Source organism: Denticeps clupeoides, chromosome 2, assembly GCF_900700375.1.
Source record: "Denticeps clupeoides chromosome 2, fDenClu1.1, whole genome shotgun sequence".
Taxonomy (NCBI): Eukaryota; Metazoa; Chordata; class Actinopteri; order Clupeiformes; family Denticipitidae; genus Denticeps; species Denticeps clupeoides.
This window is the reverse complement of record NC_041708.1, coordinates 28,668,620-28,696,417: the sequence shown is the minus strand read 5'-3', so window position 1 is coordinate 28,696,417 and position 27,798 is coordinate 28,668,620. Positions and strand designations below refer to the sequence as shown.

At 45.4% G+C, this 27,798-nt stretch overlaps 1 protein-coding gene across 2 annotated transcripts; it reads right to left on the bottom strand.

Moving 5' to 3' along the window:
• Positions 1 to 260: 260 nt before the first annotated feature.
• On the bottom strand, positions 261 to 21,061 carry boc (BOC cell adhesion associated, oncogene regulated). 2 transcript variants are annotated; one of them, XM_028967082.1, is made up of 19 exons: positions 20,643 to 21,061; positions 12,027 to 12,155; positions 11,648 to 11,929; positions 8,132 to 8,278; positions 6,967 to 7,110; positions 6,586 to 6,879; positions 5,499 to 5,771; positions 4,839 to 5,107; positions 4,572 to 4,737; positions 4,441 to 4,488; positions 3,987 to 4,208; positions 3,187 to 3,368; positions 3,000 to 3,099; positions 2,787 to 2,909; positions 2,484 to 2,663; positions 2,075 to 2,277; positions 1,891 to 1,973; positions 1,634 to 1,782; positions 261 to 1,492 (listed from the first exon to the last, which is right to left on the bottom strand). In XM_028967082.1, the coding sequence occupies exons 2-19, from the start codon at positions 12,136 to 12,138 to the stop codon at positions 1,347 to 1,349; spliced, it is 3,123 nt and encodes a 1,040-aa protein (XP_028822915.1). In that variant the 5' UTR covers positions 12,139 to 12,155; positions 20,643 to 21,061; the 3' UTR covers positions 261 to 1,346. The 2 variants fall into 2 exon arrangements, with proteins under 2 accessions (XP_028822915.1, XP_028822916.1); XM_028967083.1 differs by having other exon boundaries at positions 3,987 to 4,196; positions 20,643 to 21,057.
• Positions 21,062 to 27,798: the final 6,737 nt, after the last annotated feature.

The following is a 27,798-nucleotide window of genomic DNA, read 5'->3' as shown; positions in this document are numbered from 1 at the left end:
TGTATATAGCACCAGAATGCACCATGGTACAGTGAGAGTGTGATACTTTGGAAATTTGTTCTACTGAGAAACCTTAGGTGTTGCATTCATATGAATTGCATTTATACCACCTACCCAAAAATTATCCTTGACCAAGTAAACTGTTTCATAAAAATGGTATTCCCTGATGATGCTCTTTTAGCAGGATAATGCCCCCTGCCACACTGCAAAAAATGGTATGTAGGTATGTAATGGCGCTTAATTAGCACTCATAGACAAGAGAAATTTAAAAATTCTTCTGCTTTATTTACATGCGATAGTGCTCAAGCCTGTGTAATAAACAGTACGGTTTCAAAATACATTATAGGTTCAGGTTTTCCTTCATATTATGCCCAAGTGTTTGTCTTGAGGAAAAGCTAATACTGATGAGCTTGTTAAACACAACAGTGTAGTCTGTCAGTGTCAAGCAGAACTGTAAAACAATGCTTATTCAACGGTAGGTAAATTCATTTCCAGACTGTTTCCCATTCAGTTAAAATGTAGGCATTGAAGAATATAAACAATTACTACATAATGTATTTCCTTTATATTTTACACAACTAGAGGCAGGGTGCTGTTACATTGCATACAATTGTTAATACTCTGTTAATGGTGAAGATCCATACATCTTAGTAATAGCTAATGACAATGACATAAGACAGATAACCACCCAACCACCCATGATGAGTTATCTAAAGGGGAAGATTACTAAGGCAAATGCGAGAAGCTGGGTCCTGAGCTGATATTGATTCCACAAAAATCCCTGCACCCACCCCTTTAATGGAATCAGTGTTGGCCTCAGTAAAAAAAATCTTGAAAGAAAAAGAACAAAAGTTTTTAGTTCATTTAATGGGGCTTATTATGTTAAGGATGCTGACTTTAAGAATGGGTACCATTGATGGGTGATGTCATTAGTTTGCTGTCCAGCTGGGTCTCAAAATCATGGAGACACTCAAAATAACTATGGTGAGGTGTAGTTTACATGATTTTAGATTTAAAAGCCTTCAAAATTCACAGCCTTCACTGTTGCAATGGGTTGTAAAATTGTTAAATCATCTGCTCGGACCCATGGTCTGTATTTGTAAGTCCCTGTTGGTCCATGAAATGACTTGTCCTTCCATGTAAGCTTTGAGTACAGCTGTCTATCATCTAAAATAGAAAGGATTATAGACACTTGTGCAGGTGTTACAATATCATCTGATATAGACCACGTATCAACATATACACTATAATAGCATAATATCACAGTTCTATTTACAAACATAAATATATAAATATAACTCTTATATAAAAATAAATACTCTTTTGTTTCTTTTTTTAAACTATGTTTAGCCATCAACAGCATCTCTTGTCCCTTTTACTATGAACTGTTTAACATTTGAGCTGATGTTTTCATCTTGTAGTAATGATTCTTCAGATGACATGGTTGTTATTACATCTTCCATCGGTGATGAAAGAGTGCAGACGGGCATGTCTACAGAGAGAAGAGACAAATGTTAGGTTAAACACTGCATTGCTTTTACAATAAATGTATATAGTTAACACTCTGCTGTCACAAACAGGTTTTGTTTTGCTGTTTACTTTTGTGATGGTTAGTATAAAATGTATTTCATACCTGTTGAGCTAATGTCCTCTAAAGTGACATCGTCATGAAAATGCTGTGTGTCCTCCACCGGCAGCCGGCAGTGCTCAGAGCTACTGAGTAGCTCTAGTGTAGAGTCATCTGGTGAGCAACAGTCTACATCTTCATGATGTACAGGACCACTGTAGTAAAAAGATGCACAAATTACAAATGATGGACATCACTAAAGATTTGTTTTCCAGCAGTTCTTATCACTACATGTTTTTAAACGATGATCTGTTTTTTTTTACCCATTCAAGTAGATGGATGGGTGTCCGTTGGGGATAGCCTGTGGAAGCAGTGTATCAAACTCCATTTCACAATCCACCTCCTCCTGCACATAAATCCATCATATTCCTTTAGTTCCTTAGTTGTAAGGCAACAAAAACAGACCTGGTCCCATAATACTAGCCTAATGCTCAAACTCTGGCTTACCTGGCAGAGTCCAGGTAAGTGTTGAGCCGGAAGTTTGCCATTTGGGACATATTCTCCGTTGGGGTAGATGGTGTGAGTTGGGCCCATATGTGGGTCCAATGGACAGCGGCCCACCAGCGCCATCCCTTGCAATGGAACCATAGTGTACTGACAAGACGAGACTGGGGTAACCACTGCTGGGAAACACAGGTCTGTGGCTTGCTCTGCAAAAGGTGAAGAAACCATGTTACAGGAATGACTGGACAAAATCAACTCAGCTGTCAAACAGGTTAAACTCTTTCCTCCAAAATAAATACAATCACGGTGAAAAATATCCACTTTACGGTATAGTCAGTATAGTAAGAGCTATACACCACCCAGTGAGCTGGGTGTTTATGAAATAATGCAGAAGTAAATATAGCACACTCACTCTGCTTGGCCCAAGCCCTCCACAGGCAGAATGGAATGAAGGCGACAATGATGAAGACAAGGGCTCCAAGCACAACACCTACAATCAGGTAGGGCAGGTCGCTGGGCCTTGGAACAGGTCCATTGGAAGGTCCTGGCTCCTGGGAGGCTGTCTCAGGTGGAGGGCGTGGGTGTGGTCGAGCTGGAGGAGCACCACCAGGTTAAAAATCAGAGCTTCCTAACTTTATATCTGAGTTTTCAGGCTCAGAAGAAAAATTCATGTTAGATGGATCTTCAAACGGAGAAAAATCTAAAGGAACCTCACCTTTAGTTTCTTGTATGACAACATTGCCAAATTCACTCTCTCCACCCTCATTGAAACACTGCATCTTGATGTCATACGCAGTCTCAGGCTGCAGGTCGGTGATGACGTGCCAATAACGGTCACCTGCATATGAAACGATGAAACAATTTTAAAACAGTGCAAAGAGACCAATCTGAAAGCTTGTCCTTTTGAGAATTAAACCTGCTGACTCACCCTCCATCACATCTCTCTTGTAGTCGCTGTCATTGTCGCTGTCAGAGGGCCGATAGAAAATGTAGAACCCGTAGATGGAGGTGTTGCTGACTGGTGTGTACTAAAATGACAAAACAGGAAATAACATTTACTATTTGTTCAGTACTTCAAATGGGAACTGCAGCCACACATGTTCTGTGCTTCTCACCGTCCACTTCAGGATTATGGAGGTTTCATTTATAGCATCGTTATAGGTGATATAGGGTCCATCCACAGGCCGTGGGTTGGATGGCTGCCCTCCTCCCATCACAGTGTAAGGCTTTGAGGGGGCACTGGGGGGGCTTTCACCCAGGACATTCACTGCTAGCACTCTGAACTTATATGTGGTTCCTGTGGTGAAGAAGCGAGTGTTAATGAACCTCCTGGTAATTATCATGCATTCAAAAAATACTACACAAATTATATACAAAATACTGAAAAGACCTGTATCACTATTCACAGGAACAGGCATTTTAATTATACAGACTCAAAAACTATTTTTTTCCAAAAGCCCAAACCACTTTAAACCCTTACATGCACTGACTACACAGTCGAATCCCCCAAACCCCTGGACTTCCTTCCTTCAAACATTAGCATTGAATACTGTGCAATATCTGTATACTATTCAATAACATTATTCTCACCTTCCAACACTCACTACTCAGCTCATGTTCATCATTACTGTGAATACTTAGAAGCAATGAGAAATAACATGTAACCCACAGACTATATATAATATACACTGTATATGAAACCATACTCAGTTATGAATTCTTTCCCATATGTATATAATGCTGACACTTCACTTTAATTTCATTGTACATGCGTATAGTGAAAATAAAAGGCATTCAGTTCTATTATATTGTGTACAGTGTTCATACATTGCAGTGTCTTAACAGCAAGGTTCCAGCAGTAAACAGTATATTTATATTCATGATGGATCATTGTGATGCTGATGGAGGCACCCACCTTTCTCCAGGCTGGTGATCTCCACTGACAAGCGCGATGGGGGGATGTTTTCCACTGCCACCTCCCACTCTTCTCCTGCCTTACGCAGCTTCTTGTATTCCACCCTGAATGACTGGATGGGGAAGCCTCGATTTCCACGAGGGATCCATGTCACGTATGCTGATGTTTCTGAAGCGGTGGAGACAGTTGGCCGGTCTGGGGCTTCTGGAGCTGAGGGGAGAACTGAACATTTAGTCCAAATCAGAATTAAACAAAATTAAATTAAATCTGTAGAAAAGTTCATTCCTTTCACAGCACCAAACTTACTGTGATTTCATCCTTTACAGCAAAGAAGAGATTAAGAAACAAATGTGTTAGTCAAGAGTAGGTGTTAAAGAAAAATTATTTACATGATCTTCTATCATTTTAGTGGGTTAGTCATTAAATGGGTTAACTATCGATATGCAGGACTTACGGGAAAGGCGTGGGAAAGGGGGACGTGGTGTTCTTGGTACTTTGCCTCCTAAAAAGACACAGAAAGAATTTATAACTTTCTGTCTAAAAAAGCGATTAAAAATTTTTCAAACAATTAAAAACTCTTCTTACCTTTCCCTGTTCTGAAGGTCATCATCGCAGGCTGTCCGAGTCCAGCACAGTTCTTAGCTGCCATCTCAACCTCATACAGGGTGGAGGGCTGCAGCCTGCTCAGGCCAAGCTTGTGCACCGCGCCAGAGATACTGCTAACTGTCCAGTCACCTGGGGGATCTCCAGCCTGTCAATCAAAAGACGTCTGGGGGTCAGGACCACAGTCAGTTCCCGGGAACTGTACAGAGCCTTACCGTCTAAACGACAGACAAGGAACATAATGCGCACCTTCCTGTACTTGATGATGTACTCCAGCACCGGGGTGCCGCCGTCGTGACGGGGTTTCCAGGTGAGCTCATAAAAATCCGACTTGCGGGTCTGCGGCAGGCTGAGGATGATGGGAGCCTCTGCTGGTGAGAAGTGGCCGTGCAACTCAGAACAATCTACAGCCAGCACAGGGCTGGTGGCCACAGGTTTCTGAGGTGCCTGCTCACGCAGCACCTTGTCTGGGCTTAAGGGGCGCAGCAGGGGCAGCTTTGCAGCTCTCGGTGAAGACCCTGTGCAGAACAAAACACACACATTTTCAGCATGAATCAGGAGATTAATCTCAATTTCAGCATTTTGCTGCACTGCACATGCATAGTGGGCATGCATGGGGCAGTGGTGGCCTAGTGGTTAAGGAAGCGTCCCCGTAATCAGAAGGTTGCTGGTTCGAATCCCGATCTGCCAAGGTACCACTGAGGTGCCACTGAGCAAAGCACCGTCCCCACACACTGCTCCCCGGGCGCCTGTCATGGCTGCCCACTGCTCACTCAGGGTGATGGGTTAAATGCAGAGGACAAATTTCACTGTGTGCACTGTGTGCTGTGTATCATGTGTGACAATCACTTCACTTAAAATTTAAATTTCACTTAAATAAAAAAAAAACATGCTGAGAAGATCCCGTACCTGTTGGAATGGTGAGGAGTCTGGCAGATGCCTGCGAGCTGCCTACACCGTTCTCTGCCATGCACTGGTACATGCCGTTGTCCTGTGGCCCCACGTTGGACACGCGCAGTGTGCGGCCTTGCAGACGATGCCGTGGAGACCCCCTCAGGGGTTGGGCGTTGTGGTACCACATCAAGCTGGGGGTGGGTTTGCCCCTGACCTGGCAGGTGAAGCGCACAGTGTCACCCCACACCACCTCCTGCTGCTGCATCTCCAGACGTACCTGAGGAGGCTCTGAAGATAGGAGAGGGAAGACGTATCAAAAGTCACGTACAAAAAGTCACACCACAATCTGAAATACATCTGAAAAAAAAGATTTATATTTGGCTATATTGGTGATAAAAAGACGACTAGTGTCTGACTTACGCCTGAAATAATAACTTTTTCTAAAGTAAGCACAATCACTGTCACTGTAACCGCTGTATTTTTGTTGAGGGATTAATATGTGTGCGACTCTCTGAACGCGGTGGAAAAAAGTGAAGGCATCTCTACGTGCTGCATAAGCAGGCTAGTTATCCTTTTGTTGTCAGAGCAGTTGATGGTTGGATGCTAGTGAATTAGTAAGTGCGAGGCAAGCTCATTAGTTCACAAGCACCCTGGGCCTAATTAGAGCCTGCTGCTGAGAGACGCGCCCACAAAACCAACATCATCCCAATCAAAGCCCAGTGTTTCAGGCGGCTCCCTATTCACTCATTCTTCCCTTCCCCGCTCACTAATCCCCCTGCCGAACTGTCTGTGTAGAGCCTCACACATATATGATGATGAGCTGCCTAGCAGCCTGGCTCTGTTTCCATGCCCCCTTTTTACATGAATGCATTTTGTTGGGACTGTGCAGCCCAAGGCTATGTAGATCTGTCTTTCAGTTCTGGCTCTCTGTTGGCCAGGGAACCATTTCAATAATTAGTGTAACGTGCCTGTGTATGCGGGTTGTTCCCAGGAGTGAATAAACTTCACAGTTTTTCCTGTGTTGGTAGCCTTAGTTCTTAAATTTAAGAGAAGGCACAGAAAAGCAGTACGTGGAAAGCTTATGTGGAAAGTTTGTACTCACCGAACACCTGCACGTCATACTGGACCATGGCGGAGCTTGGTGACCCGATGCCGTTGTCAGCCTGGCACACGTATATGCCAGAGTCTCCCTCGCTCGCCGTGTCAATCAGCAGGTTGCTGAGCAAAAAGCGCGTGTTGTTATGGAAACGCAGGTCCAGGCCGTCCTTGGCCCAGATGACCTGCGGCGTGGGGATGCCACTGGCCACGCACTCAAGCACCAGCCGCTGGCCTTTAGTCACCATGATGGAACGTGAATCCGGAGGGTAGATGATGCGTGCCGCTTCAGCTGTAGAACCTGTTTACAGGTGAAGTGGCGTTTGTTCAAGATCCAAGATCTGTGGTTTGTTGTGGTGATAGTAGCCTGTGGACATGAAGGACTTACGGCGGATTCGTAGGCGGTCAGCAGAAGTGGAGTTCTTCGTTTCTTGAGTAACAGGGTTGTAGGCTGCACACTTGTATGGACCCTCATCCTCCTGAGTGGCATTGGCTATCTGCAGGTTACCTGATGGCATTATAAGGTAATTCCCTGAGAGAGAAAGAGAGAGAGAGTCAGACCAACTTTAACCAGTGTGGAAACTGTGGTTCCAGATTCATTTTTTTACACAAATCTAAAAGTGATATGCAGTTCACTGCACTGTCACATGGGGGAGAAACATAGCCTAGACAAAGCCAGGAACTGCTTTTCACAATCACTTTATCACTCCAGTAGAGGCAACAGCTGCCAAGAACTTGCATAATGTGCACCAGAGCATTTTTAGAGATGACTGAACCAAATTAACAAGAAAATAAACAAAACCATTCTGATGTTTAAACATTCCCCAGATAACTTGCTTATCTCCAGTGTTATGATGTCACAGATACAAGACAGGCTGGGCAATTTGGACATAAGTAGGAATGTGTGGAATAAGGGGAAAGATCCAGAAGGCTGAAATGAACGAATTATGTCAAAAAAGAAACTGAGAAAATGTTGACTATTCTGTCACATATACAGTACAGGCCAAAAGTTTGGACACCTTCTCATTCAGTGTGTTTTCTTTATTATCATGGCCATTTACGTTTCTCACTGAAGGCATCAAAACTATGAATTAACTCATGTGGAGTTATGTACTTAACAAAAACTGGAGACCTGGCCTCCACAGTCAAAGGGGCCAACAAGTGCAAAACACCTCTGGGAACTCCTTCAAGACTGTTGGAAAACCATTTCAGGTGACGACCTCTTGAAGCTCATCAAGAGAATGCCAAGAGTGTGCAAAGCAGCAATCAGAGCAAAGGGTGGCTATTTTGAAGAAACTAGAATATAAAACACATTTTCAGGTATTTCACTATTTTTTTGTTAAGTACATAACTCCACATGTGTTCATTCATAGTTTTGATGCCTTCAGTGAGAATCTACCAATGTAAATGGTCATGAAAATAAAGAAAACACATTGAATGAGAAGGTGTGTCCAAACTTTTGGCCTGTACTGTACATAATCAATAACAGGGAAAATCAGAATAGAGAGAAACAGAGATGTTGAATGATAAAGAGATTACATTATCAGTGTTACCTTTGGACGTCTCTAGCCACTCCTGTTTGACGCTGTAGCGTACTTCAGCTTTGGGCTGGCTCTCGGGGAGATGGCACTCGATGACTGCGGTGTTCCCCTCATCCACCTCTATCTCCTGCTGGTCATCAGGCTCAAAGTCTCTCAGTTCTACTCACACACAAACAGATGCACAAACCTTTGGTCAGAATCCAAGACAAAATAGGTTTTTCTTCATATCCCACTCAGATTCTTCAAGAGCACACAGATCCATACACACTAAATCTAAATGATTTGGCTAAACCAGCATCAGTAGGAAAGAATGGGTTGTGGTATTTATGTTTGCTTGCTAGGAAACGGGCTCTGCAAAATTTTAACTGGGCAGTGGAGTGGGCTCACAGCCGAGAGCCAAGAGACACAGAGTCTGTCTGCCTGACCCGGAAGGCCTGAGGCCTGGAAAGAAATCAGGGGTCAAAGGGGGACCTTCTATTTGGGTTTCAGGAAATGAAAATGAGTTTGGATTGCAACACAATAGGGCAACTCCATCTAAGTGTGTGGTGTTTCAGAATGAGAAGAGAAGGCAAAGAGAGAGAGAGAGAGAACAAAACAACAAAACAGAACAAAGACATGGAAAACAATAGATTTTCAAACATCCCAATGCAGTCCAGATTTTTCAAATGTTCCTTAATTATTTCAAGTACTACATTTACATTTACGGCATTTATCAGACGCCCTTTTCCAGAGCGACTTACAATCAGTAGTTACAGGGACAGTCCCCCTGGAGCAACTTAGGGTTAAGTGTCTTACTCAGGGGCACAATGGTAGTAAGCGGGATTTGAACCTGGGTCTTCAGGTTCATAGGCGAGTGTGTTATCCACTAGGCTACTACCACCCTCAAGTACTCAGTTTCATTCAGTGGCAATTAAAAAATGTCTCTCCACAATTTTTGTAGGGCTGCCTCAGGCTTAGCTTGAAATATGATTGGTAATATGAATGTAAAACAAGGCATATGACACAATATAAGAATGAATTATTTATTACACATCAGAAAAACTATGAGAAAAAAAACTGGACTGCAATTGTGTTGAACTGTATTGACAGCATTTCATTGAATCGAGAAAGTTACTTTAGTGTGTGTTTAAGAAAAATGAGAATCTGGTGCTATATGAAAAGGAATAGTTTATAAGTTGAGTGTGATGCTCCATTTGCTAAATCAATCAGGGGCCTTTTTACAGCCACCCCATGCCTGTCCCCTCCTGCCTTGGCCACATTCTTAACTGCACACCTTTAACCCCCCCCCCACCACCACACACACTCACACTTCCCTTCCCCCATACATTCCTACTGCGTGGGCTCCCACACTAAGCCTCAGGTGTGTGTTTGTGTGGGTGGTGGAGGAGTGGTTTCAGTGGTGGGCCAGTGATGGAAGCGTATGTACTCTGTGTAAAGTACGACGATTGTGCGTTTGGATGTTTGTGTGCATGAGCCATAAAGAGAAGATAGTAAAACCAGACAGTGTCTCTGAATAAGTGTGTGTCTATTAGAAAAATGTTGTGAGTGTATAGTAGCGGTGTGTATATGAACGTCTGTTTCTGTAAGCTGTCACACTCTCAGTCTGTGTGTCTCTCCTGGGGGCCCGGATGCTGGGAGTCGGGCAGGATTAATGATATTTATAAAATGGATGTGCCTCCTTTCCAGCTCTGCTTGGCAGCGTCTCATAAATGCTGCTGGCTCACTTATCATTCGTCATTTTTATGGATCGGCCTGTGGAGCCAATGGGAATGCGAGTCTGCGTATGTGTGTGTGGTTTGGTCTGTGTCGGTTGCGAAGTTAGGGAGTCTGTACAGTGTCATTTGGATGGTGGGTGGATACACACTGACACTGTGTGTGTGTGTGTGTGTGAAAGCTTGTGGTCAGCTAGTTTTATTGTGTGTAATCTTGTGGCTTGTGAGTAATGTGCGTAGTTGCAAAAACAGTCCAATAAGTGTTTGTAAAGTAAAGTAAAGTCTCATTTTTGCTCACTGTATGTGCAAAACAGAGGACGTAGGTTACAAGTGACCGATAAATCGTGTAGATTGGGATTCTAACAACAAACACGGTGTCAGCGGAAAAAATGTGTTAATAACTGAATGAATAAAACTGATGCAAAAGCAGTGGTCTGTGAGACCCGTCTTTGTAACCATTGACTCCAGGAGTCTGTCCGCATTCATGAGCTTTCTGAAAACGTGCACAAGTACAGGCGAAAAGAACGCAGGGTATTTATTGAAGCCTCCCTTCGAATCTTTAACGTTGAGCCTTCACGGCCCTTTAGTGAAATCCTGGAGTCTGGGTCTAGGTGTGCTTTCATACAGTGTGAGATTGTGTTCCCTATGAAAGAGAGATTGGTTGTCTACAAAGGAATTCAGTCAGGGAGTTTTAAATAATGCAAAAACAGCAACCTCCCTCTGGGAGAGAGTTCAGACAAATTCCTCCAAAGCCGGAGAGCTGGGAGGGCCTGGCTGGGCTCTCCGAGCACAAAAACAAATGTGCAGAGAAGCAGTGAGAGCTGAAATATGGAGACAGGGAGACGACGTTTTAACCCCCCCCCGCACACACACACGCCCTACTCCACCTCTCCACTCACTCACACACACACGTACACACCCTCCCTCAGGGGCTGTTTCAGCCTGGACTGGGGCAGTTGGCCTCTTTATTAAATTAGACGGGGGCCGAGGGGGTGTAGAGTCTGGAGCCCTGGCTAAGAGGCCACATCTGCAGCACCGCTGGAGACATTTGTCAGCTTTATCGGTTACACGTGAGCCCAGGGGGTGGGGGGGGATGATGTGGGCCAGTAATGTACTGTCTGGCACCGACAAAATGATGGGAAAGAAAGAAGGGAGCTAAATCCATATGTGTCAAACGCGGGCTGTGAATAAAAGAAATGCATTATGGGAAAGGAGCGAATGTTTGTGAGGGTTGTTGATGGGACCAGACCAGGTGTGAAACATCATGTCCTGTCTTGTGAGAGGGCTGTGTCTTGACTAGCCCTAACAAACTTTCTCACCTTATTTCTCACATCTTCTCAGACATTTTAATTTAACACACACAAATGTTTATCTCTCACTGAAAAATTCTACTATTGGCCCAATTACAGGCAGAATATTTCCTCTGCACTTATCCTAAGTGTGTATGTGTGTGTCCCCACTCTCTAGAGAAATGTGGTGGAGAAGATGGAGGAGGCTCGACTCTAATGGGGCCCAGTGCTCCCCATACACACTGGAGAGTCACATTACACCCTCCCTTCATGGGCCCCACTCATGACTGACCTACAGCACACTCATGCACACACACTCATATTGTGGGCATCACCCTCCATCACTCAACCACACCAGTACCCGCAGCATACTCTAATGCACATTCATTGTGTGTTTATCATGAATGCAACACACCAGCCATGCAATGGCAAAAAGTTGTTTAACATGCACGAGTGTTACTGTGGAATTATATATAAGCAAAAACTTTTGTGTGTGGTGTGTGTTATTTTCTTATGTGGGTACTCACTAGCTGCAGTGACATTGGAAGGCACGCTGGCACAGGCGCCGGCGCTGGTGCTTGCCACGCACTGGTAGCGCCCTACTGTGACGTTGCTGAGGGCGTGGATGAAGAGTGAGCCCAAGCGCACCGACAGCCCCAGGTCCTCACTGTCTCCGGCAACCAGCTCCTGGCCATTCAGGCGCCAGCTGATGTTGGCAGTGGAGGGAAGGGCACTGCAGCGCAGGGTTACACTGCCCCCCAACTTCTGCACTACTGACAGAGGTTCCTCAATGAACACAGGAACATCATCTGACAGCGAGAAAGAAAGCAAGGAAAAATAACGTGACCTCATGCAATAATAATGGAGTTAATAATCTGTTTTTCGATTTGTGCAAATCATGTTTACCATCAGTGGTGGCGCCGCCCTGCAGGCAGCACAGCATCACCGCACCTACGGTGCAGAGCACTCGAATCCGCAGCTTCCTTTCCCAGGGCATCCAGTCTAACAGTCCAGACATCTTCCATACACTACCCCCTAGTGGAGAGAGAGAGAGAGCGAGAGAGAGAGAGGGAAATTTAATCTTACATCAGGCAGAAATATACACAATGATCTGATGGCAGAGCTTAGAAGGAATCTGACAATGAATCAGTGATTACAGTCCCACACTCACAAACTAAACACTCATTAAAATCTCAGTTCAGCGGTGTGGCGGCTGTTCACCAAAGCCCCTGCGGCTACACAAACACACGGGTCGAGGGGCTGTCCCTAAACACTGTCCCAAAAAACACCAAGTCGGGAAAATATGACCGAGCAGCCGGGGATAAGCAGGGCAAAGCCAGTTCAGATTCACAGATAATGGTCGCCTTTCAAAACCCACCTTGCTCCTCGCCCCTCCTCCGTCCACATCCACTCCCCAGCTCCTGACGCGGGCGCCCGGATTCTGCCGGCAGTAACCTGAGCCGCCCTCCAGTCAGGTGTAACTGATACAGGTAGAGGGGGCGGAGGAGGGGTGGAGGTCGCCACACAGAGGCAGCATTCAAAAGGCTCCACACAAAGAACAACAGGCCGCAGAGGGATGAGGGGGGGTGGTCATTACTCTGCTAAAGGACGTTAAGGGCATATAATGCCCCTGCGTGTGTGTGTGTTGGAGATGGGCCAGAGTAAATGCCATCATAGCTGTCCGTAGTTTGTTTGCGCGCGTGATTGCGAGGTCGGGGTGGCACGTATCAAAAACATCAATAATCACATGTGATTAAGGGCGCGCTGCACTGAAATGTTCCTCTGTGCGCACAACCGGGAGAACAGTAAGGGTCAGTCTATTAACAGTTAATGCAGGAAGGGGAGCCTTTCTCCTCTCTCCCTCTCCCCTCTGCCAAGTTTCCCAAATTCTTTCCTGTCAGGTTAAACTAACAACTTCCCGTCAGGATAAGGAGGGTGGTCTAGAGCTCCGAGACGGCAATTCTCTCTCTCCCTCTCTCTCACACACACACACACACACACACAGAGAGAGCACTGATGGGATCATTATTTGAACGAAATGATTAATGAAGCCTTGAAGACAGATTCGGCTCTCCAAACAGGGGTGGGGGGGCCAAAAGAAGACAGAGCCGGAGAGGAGGGGGAGAAAATGACAACCGCCCCGAAAAATAAATCAAGACTTCGCACGGGGATCCTGAAGGGTTTTTCTTGAGTCGGTAGTTACGTAGCCGCTAGCTGCTAGCGGGCGGCTGCGTCGCGTTTCCATCTCATGGGGTCGGCCCTGAACAAATGTTTTCAGTTCTCGCTGCCAAAAAACAAACACGACGTTATGTACTGTGGGAGAAGCACTCGGGGCTCGCTGGCATCGCCTCACTCGCCTTTCACCAGAGCCCTGTCCTGTAAGGTCCAACCCTGCGTGCTCGGATCCCAAAGCGCGCCAGACAACCTGCTTCAATTTGTCAAGGCAAAACTCTCTTTCCCTTCGTCTTTAAAGACAGAAACAGGCGAACGCGGCCGTCGGATGGTCACACAAAGTCCAACAACTAGTCAGAAAGCCCAAAAGCGTGCTTGGGGTGGGACGAAATGGCTAATTGAAAATGCAGATGTCAGTGAAAGAAGGCTCACTGCCACAGCTCAGGCCAGCAATGAACCACTAGCATCATTAAAGGAGGGCCCTTGCAGCAAAAGAAGACAGAAGCATCCTCGTAAAACATTTTAAAGTCACGTTCTTTGCCAGTATAATTGCATAAAGCATGTTTTATTTCAGTCAGCTCCTTATGTACCTTATTGATGATGTGCATCATCATCATTACGCACAGAACTTTCACAAAGTGTGTTTTTACTGCTAAGATTATTTAGTACTTTTGTAGCAAAGAAAAAGCATATGGATGGTACACTATTTATACGGTTCATTTTCTGCACAAAAACACACTTTGTCGGTGTTTTACAATGTGTTTTATTGATTATATTAATTATTATGACAAAAAAAAAAAAAGTTAAACTTTTCTTGGACGTTTAACCAACATAATAAGTGAAAATAAGATGAAAATTATTTTACCGATATATGTTGTCACGGTTGGACAGCTGCCCCATAAACCCAGAGCAAAGTAAATCCTTGCACTTCCGCTGTCAAACCACCTGTCCAAACTGTCACCTGCATGCGGCCATGCAGCCACAAAAGGCACCACTCACATCAGCATGCCTCTGAAACACATCACACACGCTTGTTTGGGTGGTTTCACGGAGAACAGCCACGCCAGGAATCGCTATCTGTCAGTCTGGCCCTGCGTGTGACTGTATCCTAGCAGGGCTCCTAAGTACACGTTAGTGATTTGGATTTTGATACGACTGTGTCCACAAGAATGTGCTTGTCTTAGGTTGAAAAGTGCTATGTATGCACACTGGTACGTTCGATGGTGTGATGGAATGTGAGTCTGGGGAAGTGCTGATGTGTGTGTGCTGATACAAGTGTTTTGATCAACATTGCGTTAGTGAGTACTGGCACGAGTGCGTACGAGTGTGTGACTATGCCGACTCTGTGGGTGTGAGATGGCACATAGAGTAGAAGTCACTTCATAAAGCCTCATTGTCACCATGTGGGCTCCTTTATTCTACAGCCGCCATGGACACCATTGTCCTGCCGCCTGTGTGGATAAATTCATTTTGACAACCCTGCTAATTGGATAAAACTGGACTCTCCCGCCTGCAGTCGTCTCACACACCACTCACATTCCATCTGCTTTCTGGCACGGAGGGAGGGGCAGGGGTGTGTGTGAGACAGAGAGAGAGAAAGAGAGAGAGAGGAGGTATCTCCCTCTGAGGAGCTGAGTTGCTGAATATTTATCACCCCCCACCTCTCTTTCCCTTCACCCATATTTATGTCCCTTGCACCCGCACCCCCCCCCCCCCCCCCCACCTTGCACACAAACACACACACACTCCAAACATCACAATGCCCCCCTCCTTTAGATAAACACATGCGGTGTCAAGTGTGAGGAGTGCTGGAGTTCAACTGCCTGCACAGGCCGGCGCCCACAATGCCCCACTGCATAGCTGCCATGCGGGAGGCCGGTTGCCCCGGGCGACACTAACAGGCAGAACGCACCTTAATAGAGTGGAGAGTCATTGTAAAGCAGTGGGCCACCGCACGGACAATAACCCCACGGACCCTCGGTGAAAGGAGAGACGCTTCTCTGAAGGGTCGGAGGAAGAGCTGATATGGGGGCAGCTCAATGGCCAAAAAAGAACAGGGGGGGCTCCTTAATGACTAAGAGTGGTTTGAGAGCTGAGGTAGTAATGATTTGAAGAGGTGGGGGACATGTCAGTGCTTCGGGGGGGGACTGGTGTGAGATTTGGAGGTTAAAAACTGATCCAAACAAATCAAAGCGATGGTGTAGGCCAGAGCTTAGAGCAGTTGGGCCGCTGGGAGAGTGTGAGGGGGCTACAGGTTTCACCCCCCTCAAACACACACACACACACGTCCCAAAGCAATTAAAGCTGTTTGTTGGCCTTTTGCTCCCATCGTCCCAATTGACAGGGTTGGTGAGACCAACTTGAGAGCAAGTCAATGATTGGTGTGAAAGAAGTCACTCCGAACCACTCACAAGAGATTCCAAGTTGCCCCGGTCACCTGGTATAAACAAGAGCCAAAGAAAAAACACTCGCCCATCTAACTCAATGTAAACTTAAGACACGTCTTCTTCAAACCAGTGGTAGCAGACTATGAACCATCTACCGTAACAAATATTTTTGGCCAATACCAGTGCATTACTGGCGATTGGTAACAGTGTGACGATGACCAATTTTTTTCTCTCTCTGGATTCAAGGTTTGAGTACTAGAGAACTTCTTCTAACATCTCATTCTCTCCATACTCTATGCTCACTAGTGCAATTTTTGTACATTGTGTTTGCTTCTCTGCCATCTCTAAATAAGGTTTTTAAATAAGATATATTGAGAAACACCAGCAGCTGGAGCAATATTCCTTAAAACCATATTCTGATTGCTTTACTGTATGTATTGTAAATATTCTAAAAATCTGATCAGATCACACTGATATATTCACTCCAATATAGTGCATCATTAGCACCATTTTAGTTTCTGTTATGTAAGAGAAATTCTTGTTATGCTTCATTCTTATCTGACAGGCTGCTGTAAGGACATGAGTCCTAATCCCTTTTGCTGTCACAGACTAATTCTGCAGACTCTCCACAGCAGCTTAAACTGCTTTGTGTCAACCCGGTTGTAACCAAACTTCTGGAATGTTCCCATGATGGTGTGTTAAGTTCAGCTGGTGCACAGAAAGACTGGCCGCTTCCCATTCAGGCGCACTGGAATCCCACAGATATCAACCGCTCCCATGGCTGCAAAATTATACATCAAAAGAACCACTAACGAGGCTGATCCCCTTCCTCTATGTATTAATGAGCGATGAGAGTCCCCCGCCCCCCACTGCCCCCTTTCGATAATCAAGAGCAAAAGACACTCTCTGGGATTAACGAGGCACAGATCAAGCCAAGGCAGGGCTCGCTAATCAATTAGGCATTGTGGTATTTGCATAATTTATGTAACAACGTGGAATTAACCAGCTCAAGCTAATTACCGTGCTTCAGCTGTCTTGCAGTCGCATACCTCCATTTGGCCACGGCTGGGTGGCTGCTCCTTCTTTATGGGAGCTATTACCCAGGGCATGCTTTAATAGGGCCCAATGTAATATGCATAATAAACAAATCGGAATGAGAGGACACAATATGGCAAATAAAGGAGACCCGGTAAAGATATACATATGCTTGAATATAATAGGTTATTCATTAATAATTCAAATAATCAAGTATTTCTTTCACTATGTATGAATGTATGCTATGGGACGTCTCTGTTGGAAGAACTGGTCTATATCTCAGAAGCATCCATTGGAAGACAAGAGTGGCAGCACAAACCTAAAAGGAATAATTACTCCCAGAACTGGGAGGTTGGAAAAAAAGGAAAGAGTGCAGAAATCAGAGAGCATGAAAGACCACATTGCAAAACAAATATTTCACTTTTTATACCTCCCTCCAAAACCATACACACAAATCTCCTGAACAACTTGAGTTCACACACTTAAGCACACACAAATTCCATGTTATAAAATACAGGAACAATCACACAGCCTCACACACACACACACACACTTTAAAATCCCCTAATATATAGCCCTGCCTTAACGTGCACACTGGGCTCCTTACACCGCAGAGCAGCTCTAAGCCAGTGCAGGAGGGGGGTTTATGGGGAGGCGAGCCTCAGCGTCCCTGGCAGTTCATACATCAGAGTGAATGGAACCAATTATAAATCAAGAGCAATTTCTCCACATTATTCAGCAGGAACCAGGAGAGCTTAAGGCCGCCCGCCCGCACGCCAGCAGCTCTCACTGGGCCAGGAGGGGCGGGGAGAGGACAGGAAGGGGATTGGGGGTGGCGGGCAACCCGGGACAAACATGTAATACAGCCGTAATAAAACATGCACAAACTGTTTACAAAGCCTGTTCTAGTGCTGCCGTGGACGCGAGGGCTGCAACAGCTTTGTTCGAATCTGGGGAAAGTGAACACTAAGGCAGCCGCGTCTCCGCGAACGGAGAGAAGCATGAACACCTGTAGCATCCGTGACTACACCGTCTGTGGACAGAGCCTGGCCAGTACCAACCACAAAACAAACAAAAACTTTGGCTGAGAGCACAATATATGCCTGAAGGTGCAGTTTACAACCCTTTTACACAAACACTGCTGGTGTGAAATTGGCTTTATTTCATAACTGGTTTAAACCACACATATTTGGGCAATTTAGTACTTCTGCTGCTTACGTTTTAAGGAAAAATGCTTGTATTAGCGGCCGATTCAGAGAAAGACAACTGGAAAACATCCCTCTAGTGAGAAGCACTTTTCAAATTTCAGATCACTTGCGAAATGTCTGGGAAGGAAATATTTCCATCCCAACCTGGTTTGAGGGTGGCTGCATTTCTCTTGGCTTGACTAACGGCCCCTAATCTTTTTACAAATATCCATTTCACACACCAGGGTGTTTGTCTGCACACACTCACTGCTTACTTACCAGTGTCTGGATTTTATCACTGATCTCACATCCCCGTGCCAGACTCTCACTGACAAACCAGAGCGTGTGTGTGTGTGTGTGTGTGAGCATGTATATCTTTATTCCTTGACATCTTTCGTTAAACATTCTCTTTGCTGCTCTTGAAACAACCACACTGCTAAAAAATGTTGCTTATACTTTCATAGAAATAAAATACTAGAGCCAGGTATAAACACGATTTTGTAACAGTAACAAAACATATCTGTAATATTAACAATAATGCAACAAGAAACACGCTTACTTTTCAAGCCTTTCAACAGCTATATTTAAAATGTGTTTTATTTTATGTTATTTTCATACAAATTTGTCCTTACTCTTAACATATGATATGGAAATTCATATTTGGAAATTATACTACCCAATGAAATTATGGCCATGTGCAGCTTCTGTGTGGTATTTAAGTACTGTATTGTTAAATGTCATATTTTGCTACACACAAGGCGTAAAACTTATTTTGGTTTTTAAGCAAAGATGTCCTTAACTACGCTTCCTGGACTCAATACTTGTCAAGACAGAAATCACTCTGAAGGATAATGGGGCCCTAGAGCCCGGGGTGTCAGGATAAGTCCTCTCACCAGGCACCTGGCCATGCAGGTGTCAAGATTTATTTTTTTTTTTGTGATATTTAAAACTTGGTACAGGGTCTATCTGTGTAGCTGTCAAGCCGTCCCAGGCTGTAGACGAGCCGGGCACAACACTCTGACAGGGTCACTTAAGTATGAAGACACAGCCGAGAAACAGCGGGTATGTTTAGAAATAGCAAAGTGACAAGCAGCACATTCCAGTATGAAGAGCTAATCCAGATTGGAGGGAGCATCACACACACACACACACATTTCTGTCTCTCTCACTCAATCACACACACCCACAGAGATTGTTGCCTGCAGGTTGTTATGACTGCTTGAACATACCCACTGTAGCAGACATGAAAGAGTGCCCTGAGGTAGGTTTTTTTACCCCTCTTTTGTGAATTAAGAGAAATGTTACACCCTCTAAGACAACAATAAACCTCTCCAAAAGCCCCAGTCGCCATGAAGAGGATCAGAGCCAGGCAGCGACCTGAAGGCCCTTTGACAGGCATTGGTCCCGTGCCTTACCCAGAGTGGTCCGTCACATCCAGTCATACGGACCCCAGTTGTTTTTAATGGGGGATTAACTGGTCGTATAAAGTCACCGTGACACGAATCCGCAGCAACTGTCGACCTGCTAACATCCACTGGCACCGAACCCAGACACGGGATACTCGCTAGCTAGCAGGAATCCAGAGATGTGAGGACATGTCAGATGAAATGTGGGCACCCATCTGCACACAGCTAATAGGGCCCTCATAACATTCAAGCCAAATGGGGTCGGAGCACTGCCAAAGCCAAAAAGATAATCAGGCTGGAATCAATTACGCAATAACTTTGATCCACCCGACCGCCAATCATCAACGACTTGGCTACCAGAAGGAATTTCCTGAAATCTAACTAGAGTTTACCCTTTTAATTATGCTAGATTACTGGGGGACAATCACTGCTTTAATAAATAACAGTGTATTTATTGGGTGTGTTTGAATTTGTAAAATTCTAAATATATTCATGTCAACTCCATGCTTTTACTCCTTCAAGATATCCAAGACAGTTTTATTCACCTTAGAAAAAGTGAAAAAGCATCAAGCAAAGTAACAACATGGCTTGAAGTTGGGATTTGTCATCAATGGGATATCTGTGCATCTGAACTAAAAGTCTAAATTACATATTAAAATAATTAAAATTCTAGATTCATATATTAGTGCCAATGATGCTAATGCTAGGTTTGCTAATGCTATTTTTCAATGAGAAAACTTAAGGCAAACCCCCATAATGATCTCAGAATAATGTACGGTACATCTTGTTTTCAACAGATGGCCTGAGGCCTACTGTCCCAAGCATTTCGGACTAAAGTGAAATAATAATTTCAAAAAGTCAAAACTTGATCCGAACAGCGTTTAAGAGGAGCAAAGCTGCGCCCGCGATTACTTTATTATTACATGAGCCCAAGCATTATAACTAGCCAAACTGCGTTACAGCACTTAGCTAGTTTCAGCACTTTTTTTCCCGTCGTTTCACCGATTTTAACTATAAAGTCTTTTTTTTTTCGTCTACAAAACCGCTGCTTTCTTTCGTCTGATTTGTTATCCACGCGGTTTGTCTTGTCACGTACGCACTTAAAGTAGGAACTTCACATATTTACGTCGGAACAAAAAGCGAAGCAAAGTGTAGCGCTCCGAAACCTTCTCGAAATGTAACAACGTTTCCACAACCATGTAACAACGTTACAACAAAGCGCGTCGCAGCGTAAGTGCAAGCATAAGTACAGCAGATGTAGCGCCGTACGTTGTAACTTTGTAGCTATGTAGCACCGAAGAAAACAAGCCAGAAGATTTTTTCGAAACCTCTTACCAGAACGTGCACTTCTTCAGGACGGTTCTTGGATTTGTGGGTTTTTTTTTCTTCTTCTTCTTCCTACAGGAACTTTTAGAAAAATCCTCGGTACCTTTTCTCCCTCTCCCTCTCTCCCTCTCTCTTTTCTTTCGGCTCGAAGGCGCTGCTGCCGCTGCTGCTGTTGTAATTTACTGTGGAGGCACCGACATTTTCTTCGGCTCCCCGAGTTCTCCCATTGAAAGGGCCGTTTTTGGATGACTGAACTCCCTAACAATTCTCCCTTTTGCGACTCCTTTTCGGGCCCTCCCACTTCCCAAGAAGGGGGAGGGATCTGAACAATAGGGTCCGTTCCCAAAAAAAAACCTCTCCGGAGCTGGTAATGCCTGCGTTTCCCCACTGCACTGCGGGTTTGGCCCCAAATTTTGAGAGGGCCGAAATATCTGCGGCCGCTGTATACCTGGAACTCGTCGAGCGCAAAGTGTGTGTTAGAGAGTGTGTGTTGGGGGGAAGAAAACTCCCTGAAGTTATGTGTGGGCTTTAGGAGCCGACTCCCCCTCCCCCATCTCTGTCTGTTCCCCTGATTTGGTATGCACCAGTCCCTGCAGGGTTTGTATGGACCCCCGTCTATTGAAGGGCGCAGGCCGGGCGCAGCTGTGGTGTCTTGTGGGGGAAAGGGCGCGGCCAGCGGCACCGAACCCCTTCAAACTAGAACGATCAGAGCCAGGACCCCCACAAGCGTCCCCTTCCCTTCTGGAATCTGCTTCATTAACTGAGCCACCGGTCTGACAAAGATCACACGGCTGGTGAGGCAGACCTCCCACCACTCACCTGGGGCCTTACCTCACCCCCAGCTCACCTTTACCCCTTCCCTAAAGGTGCAGGTCAGTGGGACACCTGTGGCCCCTGTCCAGGTGAAAGGTCATGTGATGGGCGGCCCAGGCCTGTGTCTTCGCGTGCTGTCTCTCCCAGCCACATGTTTTTCTTTAGCTCTGCTTGGCTGGGAGCTGATGCTGTAAGAGTGGATTAATTAAACGTTCATGCTCATTAGTCAGTTAGGCGCTCTGCCCGTGTGTGTGTACAGCTGCACTCGGCTCACGCTTGTGCACACACACGCACACACACACGTCCAGCGTAATTGCCTCTGTAATTACATCCCGCTCAAAGCTCCCCATTGTTTGTCCTAATTGAACGCTCCATCATGGCGCTGTTGGGCAGACAGGTACGCTGTCCACTCAGAGAGAAAACATGACACACACTGCAGGAGCCAAGAAGGCCTCACTAAAGGGGTCTTCTAAATTTGGAGGGGTTTCATTAAAACTACAAATGTTCCCGTCCACAGTTTGCTGCACAACCACTTTGCTGGTGGCTGCAAGCGTCTGCACTCTAAAAGCTTACACGTTTAATACAGTCTATTTGATGTTTCCAAAACTGATCTGACCTAAGCCAGAACATGAAAACTCCATATGGACTCCTCACAAGTCCCCTGGTGCATCATGGGGGCATTTTGCAAATCACAGTTTAGCAGGTCTTCAGCATTTACATTTACAGCTTTTATCAGACGACCTTATCCAGAGCGACTTACAATCAGTAGTTACAGGGACAGTCCCCCCCGGAGCAACTCAGGGTTAAGTGTCTTGCTCAGGTACACAATGGTAGTAAGTGGGATTTGAACCTGGGTCTTCTGCTTCATAGGCGAGTGTGTTACCCACTAGGCTACTACCACCCACTTCAGTTATGATTACAGTACGGTGCCCAATCAGAAAATAACTTGTTTTCAGTGTGTCAAACCATCATCGTTGCAATAATAGAGTGTAGAGTGAATAAGGACAGTGAGGATTCCCTCCTGTGACACTGTCCAGGCCTGATTGTGATTGTTGAAGGGATCTCTCTGGGCTCTCTAGGCACTTGTATAGCAGTAAGGGCCTGTGCCAGGGATCCAGAGAAAGGTTTGTTATGTGATTGTTGTCAATCACCCCCCCCCCCCCCCCTTTCCCCCAACAGGCAAAGGGAGAGAGAGAAAACGGGAGAAGGAGGGAGAGAGAGAAAAAGAAAGGAGCTCGAAAAACACCCTCCCCCATCCACCATGCACGGCAGGCTGAATTAGGCCCGAACAAAAGCCTTTGTGCCCAGGCCATGAAAGGGCCATTAACCATGCTGCCGCCACAGAGGGGATGCCTGCAGGGGATCACCTCCCAGAATGCCCCTCTCTCAGCATGCAGCACTCCCAGCATGCACCTCTCTGCAGTGCCCCCTTCACCTTCAGCACCTCATTATAGGACCTAACATATTGTTATGTAGATGATTGGAGTTCTGCTTATTAAAACAAGAAGCATGGGCCAAAAAAGGGGGATCTTTAACACTTGTTGCTTAAAGATCTGTGTAGATCTGTAGTTCTGTGTAGATCTGTGGGGCCGAGCTGTTAGTGTGTGTGGTTTGAGTATGCTCGGTGGTCAATGTGTCCGGTGTGGAAATATTTACCATGGTTGAGACGGACGGTGTGCGATGTGTGTGTGTGTATGTGTGTGTTTGGCCAGTGGCATATACATGATGGGTTGAGGGTGTGGTGGCTTTGGTGGTTCCAGCGCTAGAGAGCCCTGCGCCGCTGCCTGTCCTCTCTGGCTCGGAGCCCTTTATTCAACAGGCTGCCATGACAACGACCTGCTCGCTCAGTGTCTCCTGCTGACCTTAGCAGCTGTGTCACTTCCTCAGTGTGACAAAACAAAGTGGGTCATATAAGGCGCATGCAAACACAGACTCTTGGCACACATGTGCACTGCATTCCCCCCGTCATGACAGGCACAGGTAGCAGATCCTGTGAGTAAAGTTTATAGAATAATAATCTGTTTATAAAAAGTTTGGATGCACCTACTAATTTATGGGCCTTGCCTTTTCTACACTATAGAACAAACCTGAAGACACAGGACTATGAAATAACACATGTGACGTTAAGTAAAAAACAGAAAACTATCAAACAAGGTAAAAAAGGTTGAACCTTTGAGCTTTTCCAAGGCAGGAAGATTTTGCTGTGATGACAGCATTTCACACTTCTCTCTGCTTCTCTCGACCACCTTAAAGTTTGACAACGAGGACGGTTTCCAACAGTCTTGAAGGTTTTTTTTTTGAGTGGCTTTTGATGATGACAATAGTGAACAAAGCAGCCATGAAGGTAAAAAGAGGCAACTCTGAAAAAACTGATTTATCAAACATACTTCTCTTTCTCCTGATACAAAAAGAACAAAATACATTTCTTGCATTTTTCAAAAAGGCTCCATCTTAGTCTCCATAACCAGTCGGTTATCGGTGCATCCAATCTTTTGACTGGTAGTGTATATAACCAAGTGAAGTAAACGTTAATGTTAATGTTTGCATGCTCTGCCTGCTTTGGCGAGGGTTCCCTCCAAGTTTAAAGTCATGTATGCTCTTGTTAGCTCTAAATTAACCACACGCGTGAGTATGTGAGTGTGTGAGTAAATGGTGAATAAATGGTATCTTGGAAAGGGCACTAGGAAGCTGAGACCCAAATCTGAATTCAGGGGTTAAGAATACAGAGTGAGTAATCAATTACTATTATTATTATGGTTGTTGTTGGCTGGAATCACATGACATGTTGTTTCACTTAACCATCACCCTTAGTGAGCAGTGGGCAGCCATGACAGGCACCCCGGGAGCAGTGTGTGGGGTACAGTGGCACTTTGGTGGATCAAGATTCAAACCGGCAACCTTCTAATTACGGGGCTGTTTCCTTAACTGCTAGGCCACCACTGCCAAATAAATATCCAAAAACTAAATCATTAAAGACCTCAAAGGTGACATATGTTTATGTGAAATGTGATGAAATGAATTTAAACACAGTATTAGTGTTTGTACAAATTAGATTAAAAATCTAAACAAGTATCCATAATAAAACATGGAGAGGTTTTGCTAAATTACTTCAACCCATTAAGAGATTACAGTTGCTTAGCAACATATCAGATCAGCCATAGCTACACTCGAGATCCCCTTTTTACAATAACATATAATTCAAGTGACATGTGGTCTCTTGTGCAAGGTTACAGGGGACATTAACTTTGCTTTGAATGTGCTTAAACCGTCTTATAAATTGTTGTTTTGTATTTCTGCGGCAGCACAACAACAAGACAAGCATGCAGGCTGGGCCGGGGGCAAAAACACAAGTGCTGTAGAGAAGTGCTCTGATGTCTTTCAAAAATTAACGATCATAATTTACAGCCTATTCTTTCAGCCCATAATATACGGAGCCGTAAAACATAAACAAATAAAAGCCGGTACACAAATCAGTCAAATGCTTTATTTTGAATAAGCCACACTGGCATTCCAGCCTGGCAAATCCCAGTGATCCCTGTGCCTCCCTGCCGCGGGGACTCTTCATTTCCTGAAAGATTATTGTTATTATTTTCCCCGTGGGGACAATTGTGTGCAATGTGTTTATTATTATTTTTATTCTTCAATGACTTCGGTGTCTGCCCGAGGCCCGTGGCTGCGGCGGGGCTGGACGGGACCTGTGCTTTAACTCTGTCCAGATGCTGCAGACTCCCCCTAATTGGGGCTGGAGCCGCTGCAATCCCAGCTTTACTCAGCACGGAGCGTGTGGTGTTTCAGCCCGGGCCTGACCAAAACTGCCCCGTGTCTGGCCTGAGGAAAGCGTGTCGTATGAAAGACGTTTATGAGTAAACTGCTACTTTTTAGTTAAGAGTGGATCTGGTAAATGGAGCCGTAAATAATGTACATTTAACATAAAACCTATTTACAAAAAAAAAGAAAGTTATTAAACTGTAATAGCATTAAAGATCTGAACTAATATCTAAATTATATATACTACTATATATAGATTTATACTATAACATGTAATTAAATTGCTACATTTATTAATTTAATAATGAGACAATTTGCAACAAACTGTCATGCCACACCAGCAGGTAAGTGAAGCATACGTGCTGTGGCAGTGGAATTTAGGCTATTTAAATATTTTCAAACAGTTTTACTTAAATGTGAGAATCTTGATTTGATGTATAGTTGGTAGCACATCATTCCTTGAGCATTTTTTTACTGCTTGACAGAAAGGCATTTACTGCGCACTTTCTGGCCAAAGGTTCAGTTTGGGGGCTTGGGGTGTGTTTTTTGGAGGGTGAAGAGGTAGGAAATTCTGACTTCTTGACATGGCCTTACTCCCTTTTCATCTGTGCACCTGGTTTTGTCATCCGAAGAAACTCCCTTCTCCTCCTTCCAGCTTTATCTCACTCCCCGTCTCCCCAGTCCCCCCCTCCGTCCCGCTCTCCTTCCCCCTCTTCCACTTCCTGCGTTCTGGCCTGCCAGACGGTCATAATTAACGAGGAAACGATAGTCCCCGCGGTCCTCTGCCTCTCCTTTATACTCCCTGGCCAGTGCAAGAGAGACCTTTACCTGTGAGTGTGTGTGTACCCCTGACTTGGCTTAGGGTTGACCTCTCCTCAATGCTTCTTTATGTTCGGCATCAGCCATGGGCCATGAGCTCACACTGGACAAACAGTTACACAGATCGCTCATACACGCTCAGAGACACAGACTCCAGATACAAAGGTGATTCTCCATAAAGTCTAAATGTTCTTAAATGGGATTTAACAGGGAGTCTTTTTTTACCATGTCGTGACATCTTAATGGCATCTGCTCCTGACCCCGCGGCTCACCCAGAACACACAGGCCATTCCTGAGCTCCGCGGCCGATAAGCACTTTTCCTCTGATACTATCTGTCACCCAGGGCCGAGGGCTAGGGGCTGTGTGCCAGCACAGCACAACTGCTACACAGAGTCACCATCACAAATAAACAAACACAGACAGCAGCATTCAACAGTGGTCTTAACACACACACACAGACACACACGTGCCCACACACCGCCTTCATCCATTCTTTCACATACTCACAAACCAGCGGCTCTGTTAAAAGTTAGTACACCCATATAGAAAAATTCGAACCATATCATCTTACACCGAAAGGATGGTCCACACACACACACACACACACACACACACACAGTAAAATCATCAAGAGGGACAGAGAGCTAGAGAGATAAAGAGAAAGATACAGCAAGAGAGATACAGAAGCACTCTGGCAGATCTAGGAGAACCTGTAGAACACTCACATCTACCGGCAGCAGCAGCCAGATATGTGACTGGTTTTCAAGTGTAATGTAATGATATACACTGAAAGTGTTAAAAGGATAAATAATGTGTTGTTACTTTTCCGTCATGCAATTAAAGCTCATATTCATTTCAATTTCAGGAGAAAAGGGAGAGTGGGGCTTGCGAGACAGACTGGGGGTAAACGGAATAAAACTCGAGTGGAATAGACTGAATGAGACAGACACAAAGATAGGGTAAGAAAGGGAGGGAAAAGTAAGTATTGGAGTGTAAATATTGTGTCGTGCTCCAGTAACAGCTCTTCCCGAAGCCTCGGCAGCAGCACACTCCCCTGTTTATTTTCCTTCAAGACGGACCAGTTCGTATCAAATAAGCAGGCGGCCCTCGGCAATGGGTACTGGGCCACAAGTCCCACCCACCCTCTCCGAAATCCCTGCCACAGACCAGCGAGACCCCTGCACTTACCCACACACATACAGACACTGATCCACTCGGGGTAATCGACTGGGCATTGCACTCCCTACAGCCGCCGCCCGCGCCATGGCAACCATGTCCGCGGCCAATAAAACAACAGAGTGAGATAAGGGGCCGACTTTGCTGCTCTGAAGCAGATATTTATGTGCCTGGCAGGAGGACTGCGGTTTGATATATGAGGCCCGAGTCCTTAGAAGCCTGGAGTGTGACCCCCTGTACCCCTCGCCCCCGCTCCCCCCTCCCACTCTGCCTCTTTCTTTCTGATAGGGGCCCTAATCAGAAACACCTGGCTTTTCATGCACCCCCGCCTCCACCCAAAAACACGGCCCGCAACCCCCCCGAGATCCCCGTCCCACCCTGAGATCTGAGAACGCGAGTGAGCGAAAGAGAAGGAGGGGGGGGTGAGCGTGTCCAAGCACTAAAACGTGGGGGCGTCAGTCACATTGTGCAATGCAGGGATGTGTTTAAGTGTGACTATGAAATGTGAACATTGTGTGTAAGTACACACACAGAGAAACACACACGTCGAGCCTGTACACAGTAAGCTGTTAGAATAAATAAACGCAC

What these genes read in the sequence shown, in the direction of transcription:
- boc (XM_028967082.1), bottom strand. Translation starts at nt 12,138, where the DNA reads ATGTCTGGACTGTTAGACTGGATGCCCTGGGAAAGGAAGCTGCGGATT. An exon ending in TGACCGCCTACGAATCCGCC is followed by an intron (nt 6,880 to 6,966) that starts GTAAGTCCTTCA and finishes ACCTGTAAACAG; the next exon opens with GTTCTACAGCTGAAGCGGCA. An exon ending in GATCACCAGCCTGGAGAAAG is followed by an intron (nt 3,369 to 3,986) that starts GTGGGTGCCTCC and finishes TCTTCACCACAG; the next exon opens with GAACCACATATAAGTTCAGA.